Source organism: Chanos chanos, chromosome 15 (assembly GCF_902362185.1).
Source record: "Chanos chanos chromosome 15, fChaCha1.1, whole genome shotgun sequence".
Taxonomy (NCBI): Eukaryota; Metazoa; Chordata; class Actinopteri; order Gonorynchiformes; family Chanidae; genus Chanos; species Chanos chanos.
Genome location: NC_044509.1, coordinates 18,617,271 through 18,629,837, shown reverse-complemented (window position 1 = coordinate 18,629,837; position 12,567 = coordinate 18,617,271). Strand labels below are relative to the sequence as shown.

Here is a 12,567-nt window from a genome sequence, read left to right as displayed (position 1 = left end):
CATCCCATGCTCACCTTCTCCTGTTCAATATCTCTACAAAGAGGAGGTTTCTTTCGAATTATTGCTTTATTACAACAGAGAAAATAATTGAGAAAAGCTTGGCTATAATACCTGACACGTCCATATTTGAAGCCGGCTGCACAGGAATGCTGGATGTGGGATCTTGCGTCAAAGTATCTATTCCAATTGTACGCTTACATGTAAATGCGCATAAACTATCTGACTGCATTCATGTAAACAGTACGTTCAGAATCATCAACTGGAACGATTTCATTCCGAATGAAAAAAAATGTGTGAATGTAACCAAAGATATTGAGTTTATTGGTGCGCTTTGATGGGCGCAGTGGGTAGCGCTGTCGCCTCATAGCAAGAAGGTCTTGGGTACGATTTCTGGCCGGGCGGCCAGGGTCCTTTCTGTATGGAGTTTGCATGTTCTCCCCATGTCGGCGTGGGTTTCTTCCCACAGTCCAAAGACATGCAGGTTAGGTGAATTGGAGACACTCACTGAATTGTGAGTGTGTTTGTCTGAGTGTCTGCCCTGCAATGGACTGGCGACTGGCGACCTGTTTCCCCGCCTTTCTCTGGGATAGGCTCCAGCACCCCCCGCGACCCTAATCAGGATAAGCAGCTTAGATAATGATTGAGTGAGATGAGTGGTGCGCTTTGAGCTCCCTCTAGTGTCCAACTGATTAAGTTATGTGTGTTCAGTTACTGTTACGTGAGGTTTTATGCCTTAGCAGATTTGTACTGCCATTTATGTATGCCTGTTCTTTTCTAGACCACACACATACCTACCCATCCATAGATTTCCATAGGAAGTCAAATCAGTTAACCAGCCTGCCTCTTACCTAATGCCTTGTGTGTGCTGTGCTATGCTTCTCAATGAACACTTCAAAGGAAGACCTGATGCTTAACGTCTAAGTGTTCTGACCAACACCCCACTGCGCACGCAACCAGGTTCACCTGCATACCATAGTGCTCCAAACCCTCCAACACTCCATGTGAATTTTAAAGTCACAGATATTCACAGCATTATCTAGATTTGACAGAAAATCTGCGATTTCCTTTGGCAGTTCAGCATAAGGCCCAGGAAGCCTGTAAACTGAGAGGATTTGTTGTTAGTACCAGGTAAAAATGATATTAAGAACAAGTGCTTCCAATATATTAAACTTACTTCCTGTCATTCTGTCTGAGCACATGGACAGTCTTGAGCAAGATTGCTGACAGGAGTGCTAATCCCAGCATGCATGTCTTTATGGTGGCAGGAATCCGAAGGAAACCCACGCAAAAACGGGGAGAACATGCAAACTCCACACAGATAGGACCCGGGACAGCCGGGATTCAAACTCAGGGCCTTCTTGCTGTGAGGCAACAGTGCTAACTACTGTGAAGCCCAAACGATCAGAAGAGAGTGCAAAAGCGGTCCCCCACTATCCCAAATTATGAAGTCGGGATTCCTGCATTTGGGGAATTTGCAAAGTCAGCGTAGCCCAAGTGCAATGGCTAAACCCCACTCAAGGTGAACCGCCTGGTTGAACCACCACTAATAGTCAACTTGGATGTTAATTGATAACTTTTTTTTATAGTTAAGTTTTCTTTTTTTTTTTAACTAAAGGATTTACCAGGGAGACATAGGGAGATGGAATCACTGCTGTTACCAACGTAGACGCTGACGTTTAAGGGGGAAAAAAGATACAGAAAGAGCGAAAATAATGAGTCCAGTCAATCATAACCACAGCACGTGTTTAATATGAAAAACCTTCATCCTGCCACCAGCATGGCTCAGATATAAAGATAGAAGGTGCTATCAGCAGCCAGAAAGCCCCCTCACACAAAACAGCCAACAGCACTGCTGGTCGTTTTACACATCTGACATTTACAATATGATTACACAGTAAATTCTCAACTTCATTAGTTTGATTTTAAATCTTTCATTTTACACTTTAGAATGACATTTCCTTTACCTTAACATGAGAAACACACCATAATAGGGCAAACTCCTTGTCATTAATGAGGACAAAACAGAAATGTGTAAAATACAGAAAAGAATAAACCCAAAATGAAAAAACAAACAAAAAACAAAGACAAAAACAAAAAACCAAAAAACATATACTTTCCCTCTGGGCCACCAGTCAGTCCACCAGCTCAATTGACCGAACACAAAGCATGTCACAAACTCCATGCACGATACTCCTCCATACACGATACTCCTCCATACACGATACTCCTCTGACACTACACATCATAATTCTGCTTACTCACAAATGAAACACGCTTTTAATTTCCCATCTGGTTCTGAAATACACACACACACATGCGCAGACACACACGCAGACACACACACACACGCAGACACACACACACACACACACGAGTGAGTGCATTGCATTCTGTGACAATAGTGCTGATGGTGCTGATCCCAACACCAGAAACGGAACATGAATTAAGCAACAGAACACCACACAGTCACTGCTCCAGTGTTCATTCTCTTCTTTCTCTACTTCCCTCATGACCCCTCCACATCCCTCCCTCCGGAGGCGTGGTGAGGAAGAGGACTTTTTTTTCTCAGTCCAAATTGTGTCTTTGTGTTAAGAGGAAGTTGCAAAAGTCAGAATCATCCAACCAATCACAAAGTAAAATAAAAAGATTGGGTAGACCACCAGAGCTTTCCGATTGGCTGGTTGGCTGTCTGCGAGAAACGCTGTGGAGGCTGTGAATTTGAAAAGATACACATACAAGCTGTTACACATACAAGCACATAGAAGCTGTTAAAGCACATGTCTGTTGACTACTGTTCTGAGATCAGTGTAGGTGCTGTAAGTGGCTTTGCAAATCCACCCACAGCAGGCTGACTGCTGCTGAACTCTCAGTTTTAAATAGCTCAATGGTTGTATCATAACAAAACAATAACTATAACAAAACCAACAGAAGTAGGAGAGAATAGTTTTGCTGAAAAGCTCTCTGTTGTCTAAAATACATGTCATTATGGACAAGACTGCAGTCTGCAGGTGGGCAGAGGACAGCAGGTTTCAGCACAGCATTACTCAAAATGTCCTGTATGTTTAAATTTTAGCTAATCCAAAACACAGGCATCTGAACCTGAAATCACTGAGTGTAGTTTGACATGATTTACAGTTTGAGTCATTTTCTCCGATTTTTTTAAGTATAAAAAATACTACAGGATTTCTGTAGAATGCTTGGTGAACTAGTCAAAGTTAAAACAGTCAGATATTTTTTCAGCTTCTTTTTTTTCCCCCAATTATTAGGTCACTTCACCTTTCACCTAACCAGTCGCCTTTCATTTCCATTTCAGAAAGTCATAACTAATCCATAATTCATCAGATTCATATCTGTGTCTTCCTTACCATATGTGGACCAGCTGAAGGAGGCTGTGACTACAACAACCCGCAGAATGAAACCAATCAATTCAAATGCATTGTTTGCTTTTTCCGGCGTCATCATGAGAAGCAGGCGACAGAGCAGCATGGCCACAGTCAGAGGCAGGATACAGTAACCCAACACACACAAGCTCTGGAAGAAAGAACTAGAGAGAGAGAGAGAGAGACAGAGAGAGAGACTATTTGAATAATCATTTTTGAAAGGATACTGAAAATGCATTAAATATGCTACTGATGACGTGTATTCAAGCCCTGTGGAGTGGAGACAGAGGTAAACAAGGTGGATAAACAGAAGCAAACATTTCAACAGACCAACAAACAGCTAAACAGGATGGTGAAAGTTGGTTTACCCCACATTAAACATAAGAAAGGTTATTACAAATTATTCATATTTCGTCGCTAACTGGATCTCCAAATATACCATAATGCTGGTCAAAACAAACAAACAAAAAACGCCAGAGCTGATTGGTTACGCACATGGTTCCGCCCAGTAATTTGGAGTTGAGGGTGATGACTATGGAGCCGAACCAAATGATGACGAAGACCTCAGCGAACTGTGGGTTCCCATCATCCTTACTGTCCGCAGAGCCGCCCTGCAACATCCTATAACAGCAGAAAATATCTTTTACACCACAGGGCATCTCAACACTCAGCTCTGTTCAGACAAACAGACCAGAGTACTCAGTTCATCTTGGCATATAATTCCGATATCTGCCAGTAACAATACACACCACAGCATGCGGCTCTTTTTAAACGAATGTAATAATTAATTAAGGCTGCCCAGTCTTCATAGCTGAGACAATGTGTTTCTGTAAAGGTTTGTTTATGTGAAGGTTTATGTTAAGTCGCCTGGTAATTCCTTTTAACCTACAGGTTAGCCGACTTTTTCCACAGCTCAGCGTCTCTTTATTTTTAAATGGCAGAACACATTTAGTCTCTTCATACTGTAGTTGGCATCAGTAGACCTGAAAATCAGCTCACGTTCTACCAAGAAAATCACCAGAGGCCTCATGGACAAACGTTGTGTAGGCACAAAATCGTTGCGTATGCCATCTTTCACACTCACGGCCAGATGTATAAAGAGAGAAATGAACGTGACAATGTGCGTTCCTCCACGCAAACTTCATGTCTGGCGTGCACACATTTGTGATGGTTTTTGTCTGTTGGCGACACTTAGAGGCTATGCAGTGAAGCTGCTAACATTGGGAATTGGTTTACGAGTCTGAAGGACCAAATGGAGACGCCTGATGCTGAGACACTGGAGTTGTTCGGGAGTGACGGACACAGAGTGCGTGCCGCTGGAGTCTCCTGCCGCCGCACCGTTTGACTGAAAATAAAGAAGTCACTCCAAAGCCAAAGAACGTATGCTGCAGCCTATTCACTGTAAATAGGGACGCCTATTTGGCATCATTGCATCTTTACACGTAAACTTTTATCTGGTAGGCTGTGGGAAGGCTGATGCATAAAAGTAAATCTAGTAGTCTATAGGAAGGGTACCCAAATAAATTTTTTTCCCCTTCATTGCGATCTTATATGCATTCAGAGTTTCCCTCACATGCTGCAATACCCCTGTAAGAACAGTGTCGCCCACAACAGAGGCAACTCTCCGCTCAAATGGAGCGAGTTTCTCGACTCCTGCACCTCCACCTCTTCTGCGGTGCTCAGTCCTTCGCTTCATGTCCACCTCAATGCTGGACCACTTAGTAATTTCATTTACCGTGCGGTTCTCCGACCCTTCAACTTTAACAGCCGCACTTCTCCACTCCATTTTTTTTTCTTTTATTATAAACGCCAGAGGACAGAGTGCCAAATAAAACGCTTTGTCTTTAGTGTACTACACTCAGTCTACCTGAGGGAGGAGAGAGGGTGGAGTGTGCTGCTCGTGCACGTGCGCTAAATTTCACATTGACTGAGATGCGCAAATAAATGGTGCATGGAATCCTGCGTGCGCACGGTTTCATACATCTGAATATTTTTGTGCGTACGCAGCCTTCCAGCTTCGTGCGTACGTTATGTTTTAGTATGAATTCTATGCAAGGTTTTGCACATGAGGCCCCAGGACTGGTGTGAGCTTTCCATTGTTATAGTTACAGCTGTTTACATTCCACCAGATGCTAATGCTGGCATAGCTTTAGGCTGCCTGATCAGTGCTATAAATTCACAATAGAACACCTATCCCGAAACAGCCCATATCATAGCCAGTGATTTTAACCATGCAGATCTAAAGGCAGTTCTCCCGAAATCTGAACATATCACATGTGCTACCAGAGGGAAAAATTCACTAGACAAGGTCTATTCAAACATTAACAAACGGTTTTAGGTCAACACCACTACCACACTTAGGCCAGTCAGATCATCTACCCATACCCCCCCCCCCCCCAGGAGAAATGCTCAACCCACCAACCCACCACAAAGATAGTTAAGACATGGCCCAAAGGACCAAAGGAGCTTCCTCACAGTTGCAGGATTGCTTCGAAAGGACTAACTGGGACATACAGAACTGCGTCAATAACGTCACCATCGACAAACATATCTGGGTGTACCCCAACCAGAAGCCCCGAATGACAAAGGAGGTCAAAACTGTCCTTAAGGACCGTAACACCGCCTTCAGGTCTGGCGACAGAGCCCAATACAGCGCTGCTAGAGCCAACCTGAAGAGAGGCATCAGGGAGGCTAAAGCAGCCTTCAAGAGGAAGACTGAGGACCGCTTCACAAACAATGACCCACAGCGGGTGTGGCAGGACATTCAATACATCACCAACTACAAGACACGCAACCGCATGACTGTAAACGGTGACGCCTCGCTGGCAGAGGAACGTAATTGTTTCTTTGCGCGCTTTGAGGCGAAAGCAGCGGAGACAGACATGACACCTCCACTAGACTCAAACAGCCACATCCTGACAGCCACAAACAGCCACTGTGCAGGAGCGTGATGTGAGGCGTGTGCTCAGAGCGGTGAACCTGGGGAAAGCTGCCGGCCCTGACGGTGAGACAGGGAGGGCGCTGACGCTGAGACAGGGAGGGTGCTGATGGTGAGACAGGGAGGGCGCTGAAGGAATGTGCAGACCAGCTCTCCGAGCTCTTCATCCAGATCTTCAACCTGTCTCTGTCTGAATCCATCATCATCCCAACTTGCCTGAAGTCTGCCACAATCATTCCACTGCCGAAAGAGACTGTCATCAGGGTCCTCAACGGCTACCGTCTGGTCGCACTTACACCGGTCATCACGAAGTGCTTTGAAAGGCTGATTCTGCAGCACATCAAAGCCAGCCTCCCACCTACCTTCGACCCATACCAGTTTGCCTACAGAGCGAATAGGTCTACAGAAGATGCCATTGCAACTGCTCTTCACACTGTACTGACCCACCATGAATACCAGGGGAGCTATGTGAGCATGCTTTTCAGACTTCAGCTCTGCCTTTAACACCGTCATCCCGGGCAGACTGGTTACTAAATTTACCAACTTAGGACTTTCCCAACCACTGGATCAAGGACTTTGACTAACTGTCCCCAGACTGTTAGACTAGGCCCCCACCTCTCTTCCACCTTTACACTTAGCGACAGCGCCCCACAGGGCTGTGTGTTGAGCCCCCTTCTCTATGGCCTTCTCTACGCCCATGACTGTGCCCCTACCCATCCCACCAACACCTTTATCAAGTTCGCAGATGACACGACTGTGGTTGGACTTCTCAGGAGGAGAAGAAACAGCTTACAGGGATGAAGTCCGAAGACTGCTAGCTAGTCTTGTCCTGAACTCCTCAGAAACAAAAGAAATCATAATAGACTTTCGGAAAAATAGTGCAGACTCCGATCCACTATACATCAACGAGGACTGTGTGGAAAAGGTCCCCGTTTTCAGGTTCCTGGGTGTGCACATTGCTGAAGATCTCTCCTGAACTACTAACACCACTACAGTAGTCAAGAAGGCAAAGCAGCGACTCTACTTCCTGCAGGAGAAGATGCTGGTGTCCTAATACCGCTGCTCCATCGAGAGCGTGCTGATGTACTGGAGCTCTGCGTGGTGTGCTAGCTGCTCAGCAGCGGACAGAAGAGCCCTTCAGAGGGTCATCAGTACCACCCAGAAGATCATCTGCTGCTCACAGCCCTCTTTGGAGGACTTATTCAGCTCTCGCTGCCTCGGTAGAGTAGCCAACATAATGAAAGATCCATCCCACCCTGGACATCATCTGTTTGACCTGCTGCCCTCTGGAGGATGCCTCAGGTCCATCATATCATGGACAAACTGACTTAAGAAAAGCTTGTGCCCGAGAGCCATATGAGAACTGGGCACTGCCAAACACTGACACTGACTGTTTGAGACTGTGTGACTATGAGTATTACAATACTTGCAGTACTTACAGTACTTACTGCACACAATACTTACAGTTACATTTATAGAACACTACATGGATGTTTACATTCCAACTGCTCCTTTGTATGTATGTATTCCTAACTGCACTACTTGTTCATAGGGCCACTGCAGTTCAGCAAACGTGCAATATCCTGAAGTTCAATATCTCAGTGCTTAATTATAAACTTTTCCATTTTTTTTCCTTTCGTTATTGTATTGTTACATATCTCATTGTTTTATATTTTGGTTACAGTAAATATATACATTTTATATTTTATTTATATATTTAGCTTTTAAATTAGTTGAGTTTGAACTCTTTTGTATTTATTAATTGCTGTCTGTAGTTTGCTGTCTTACTTCTTTAGCTTTTCTTTCCCGCATCTGAATCTTGTCTAATGCTGAACTTAGCTGCGGCTTATGCCATGGCTACATGCTTGGGTCGTACTGTGTCTCTCTTGGAAGTCGTGTTAGATAAGTGGCTGTCAAATTAATACATTAAAATGCATACATGTGAATACAATTGCGTGTGTGCGTACTTACAGGGCCAGTGTAACACAAAGCAGCAGTGGTCCCCATAAATCCCCTGTGGAACAGAGCACAGATCATTTACAACGACAGAGTCCATACTCACATACAAATATACATAGCAAAGCTAATTAAACTTTCTCATCTAATTAAACAGTCAAGAACACTTCTGCACCTTTTTCTTCTGTCATGTGTTTATGATCAGAGCCTGCTGTTCAGTCTGAATTCTGATTGGTCATTTCAATACTCACAGTCTCTGAGCAGTGCTGAGCTCTTCTTAGGGTACATGACATGGACAAACTTCTTTCCAACTGCCCTCAGATCTCTCAGCTGGAGGCAACACACATAAAACATGATTGAGTGCAATGACGACCAGCGCCATGACAACCAGCTCTGTCCCATAGACAACTCTGTGAGGTAGAACTTACAATCGTGTCTTTGACCGGTTCATCCAGGGTGGAGAACTCATCGTCGGGGTTCTGAGAGTTGACAGGGACGCTTATCTCACCCTCCACAGGAATATCTTCTGATATGGAAACGTCGGACAAGCCAGCGAACTGAGGATGGGGAAAAACACCATTAGTGAGGTCCTGGATGAATAAGAGATGTGGGTTTATGCCTCTGTATCTTCCCACATGAAGACAGAGAGCCTTCAGAATTAATGTGTACAGGACACAGTCCTGTCACTCTCACTTAGCATGTGCCAGGGCTCAGGAAAATACTGACTATACGAACAGAGACTATTTAATCTATTTTACACACTGCCATTTTACATGTTAAAGGTCATAGTGGAACATTTTGACATTAAAGAAAGTAGCATTTCATTCTACCACTAATTACAAAGTTGCCTTATACCAAACAGGCTACTTCAGGTTGGGTTGCAAAAGAAAAGGGTTTGAGAAAAACTGTCTGATCTTAGGGATCGCCATATCTAATCTTTGGTAAAGCAATTACCAGAACGCCAAAGAGACACCATTGATTTTCTGATAAAAAGGGATTTGCAGTTGGCTACCTAGATACTTGTATATTGGCAGATGCTATTTTAAACTATTCTTTTTTCTTTCTTTCTTTTTTTTTTTTTTTTAATGATGCTATTTTAAATGACTCCTTTTTTTAGGGATGTCCCAATCTGATCTCAAAGATCGGTATCGGGGCCGATCAAGGGATTTTTTAACTGATCGGTATCGGCTTTACTAAGCACAACCCTAAGCCCCTTTGTTTTACATCAGCTGTCACACAAGTGTTGTAAACTGAGAGCATGATCTGTGGCAGGACGCAGCTAAAATGTCTGCAGTGTCCATATGTTTTAAATTGGAAAAGGAAAGCAGTCCAACAGCCACTTTTAATGTTTGCAATATGAACATTTTGCGACGCGGTAGTAACACAGAGCTGCGTTCAGTAAGCTACTACCACTTCGATCGACACCTAAAAAATAAACACTCAATGGAATACAGCGAGCCCACCCAGGTAACACAGGCAAAGGCTGCTCCGAAGCAACAAACACTGGAAGATATACATTTAAAAGGAGAGAGAAATTTCCTTGAGACAGTGGCAAGGCCAAAAAGATTACCGAGAGGGTAACTGAATTAATCGCTTTGGTTGACCAGCCCTTGTGGTAGTGAATACAGAGGTGCGTTCAAATTCGGCAAAATAAGGCAAACAGGTTTTCTTTCAACTTTTAAATTTGAACGTTTTTAGGTCAGTGTACTCCGACAGCATTAATCATCAGGACTACAAATAACAACTGAGCTTTCATTTCAAAATTGAAACACCTAACACTTTAGCTGTATGTGAGTTAGCCTAAACTAACAACCACAGAGAGCAATACAGTTGCTTAACTAATGCTAGGATTGATAACGATAGCATACTTTTTTTCTGAGAGCCTCTTTTTGTATCAATGTAACTGACAGTTAGACAACTTAACCACTTGAATTATTATAAGATTAAATAAAATCGAACACTTGCGTATATTTTCTCCCACAGTACACCTTACCCACTTGACGCTACATTTCAGACACTGCTCTACCGGAGCTTTACAAGAAGGATTACTTTGTTATTTTGTAAAGTAAAAAAGTAATTAAAAAAACGTACTTGAAATGTGCATTGTGCAACTGTATTGCTTAGGAAAATACAAGTATCGGATCGGCACTTGGTATCGCCAGATACTCAATATTAAATGACCCGGATCGGGGGCAAAAAAAACTTGATCGGGACATTTTTTTAAAACAATGCTTTTTTAAAATGATGCCCTTACACACTGACACACTGTGAACCCTGGAGACAGTACTGGGACTGCCATGGGTACCCATTTAGAGTTAAAAAAAAAAAAAGTAGCCTTGTGTAGTGATTCTTGTATTAATTTGCAGAAACAAATCAGGAGGACACCCCGTGTGTTAATTCTTTTTTCAGCTGATTGTTCATGGTCACATGAAAAACTGTTCCACATGATTCTGTGGCATGACTGTAAGTTTGATGCAGACGTACAGGAATGTTTCATCATATTATCAGTGAAAAGATAACACAGACGTGTGGATGACTTGGTCTGATACTCTGTGCATTGCCATTCTTAAACTGATGACCAGGTCACCTTCTGTTAAGTTAACTACTTGTTCACTCATTATTCATTATCATTATGGATGATTCACAGATCTGTCTGTTTTTCATCATTTTATTCTCAGTGACTACTCACTGAAGAAGGCATGCCAAAGGTTAGTGCTTAATCTTCCCTTTTGTTTGCCAATGACAGATCGACATGTGTTAGTAAGTCACATCAGCATTTTCCAGTGCAAGGAAGTCTTCTATTACAGCGAATATCACAGGGCAATACTAAATTCCTCATGGATGTATGTGATAATTCCGCTGTTCTGTTAACAGGAGAAGTAGATGTTTCTCCTTAAATGTTTATATGGCGAACGTTGGAACAGACACTGACGCGTCTGTGTACTTATGGTACGGCATAGAAAAGAATGACGACAGCAGAAAATTCTGAGGTAATATAACCTTGAAATAAGCGCATCAACATTTGAATACTTCTGATCGGTTGCCTGGTAATGACCAGGGCAATCTACATGCTTTCACTGGGCAGGGGTCTTCAGTGCGTCCAATTATCTCGAGCTAAAACAGCTTACATTCGCAGTTTTACTTCGACTAACTTAATTGCACACATTGCGTGGCTACGGCGACCCCAAGATATAGTATGTTTGTAAACGTTAGGGGACAAAAAGGGGGCGGGGGGAGAGAACACTGCACAAAACTATGCATGAAAGCACGGTTATTTTTCACCAGGTATACTGCAAACATGAGTTGGTCAACCGAGAAAGGCTACTGATCTACTTGCTGACAACACCTAACCAGGGACACGTGCTAAAGCAAAACAAGACAACGATTTTCGTCTTATAATCTGTTTAACACACGCATGTAAAACGAGTCATCGACAAAGCCAGCTGACAATTCAAAAAGTGGTATTCTTACTAGAGGTTTGTTGGACTCGTCGACTTCCGCCATCTTTTCCAGCATACGCGGATGTAATATGGATACGTCACTAAAACATGTCTTCCTTAAACGGCCACAGTCTCTTCAAGACCATCAAACATGCCCAGGATTTTGGCACATGAGTGTGCGCAGAGCTACCATCGCGTTACTCACATCTTAAGTAACTCCAAAGGCCCATGTGGGTTATAAGGGTTACATATCAAACGACCGTTTGTTTCTATTTTATTTACTTTCATACAACAAAAGTATCGGAATCGTTTACAGACATATAAGAACAACTTGAAACATCAGGCCACTGCAAGTTATTTGTGATTTTAATACTTAAGTATCGTAACCTACCAAACCAACCAATCATAATCAAACTTACAAAAGAAAGACCGAACAGGGAAAGAAATAGTGAAAATAGCTCTATAGCATCTGCAGCAAGTCTGTGCTGACACATAACCACTGGGTGACTTGTTTTTGTTGTTGTTGTTGTTGTTGTTGTTGTTGTTGTTTTTGTTTGTTTTTTAACAGGGGGGATAGCCCAAGCGCCAACAGTGGAGGGGGTGGCCCAATGGTCACTGACACCACTCTACAGAGTATACAGGGAGGTGGCAGGTTAACAAGGGGGATGCATGGTCATTTTGCAAACAAGGGGGATGGCATCATCCCCCTACAAATCGCCAACTGCACATAATCGTATGTAATAATTTCAGTGCGGTTGACTCCTTTACTTTGACGGCCGTTAACGGACACTGACGTGTGAATCGGTTAAGCACCATAACAATAGCCGTCTTGTTTCAGCCGGACCCAACCGTG

At 43.2% G+C, this 12,567-nt stretch overlaps 1 protein-coding gene and 1 pseudogene across 1 annotated transcript; both read right to left on the bottom strand.

Annotated features, from left to right (window-relative positions):
• Positions 1-1,404: 1,404 nt before the first annotated feature.
• On the bottom strand, positions 1,405-1,553 carry LOC115829059 (uncharacterized; annotated as a pseudogene).
• A 191-nt stretch (positions 1,554-1,744) lies between these two features.
• yipf6 (Yip1 domain family, member 6) lies at positions 1,745-11,789 on the bottom strand. Its single transcript, XM_030792541.1, has 7 exons — positions 11,746-11,789; positions 8,703-8,831; positions 8,526-8,604; positions 8,290-8,332; positions 3,876-4,001; positions 3,366-3,544; positions 1,745-2,710 (listed from the first exon to the last, which is right to left on the bottom strand). The coding sequence occupies exons 1-7, from the start codon at positions 11,776-11,778 to the stop codon at positions 2,589-2,591; spliced, it is 711 nt and encodes a 236-aa protein (XP_030648401.1). The 5' UTR covers positions 11,779-11,789; the 3' UTR covers positions 1,745-2,588.
• Between the last annotated feature and the right edge of the window lie 778 nt (positions 11,790-12,567).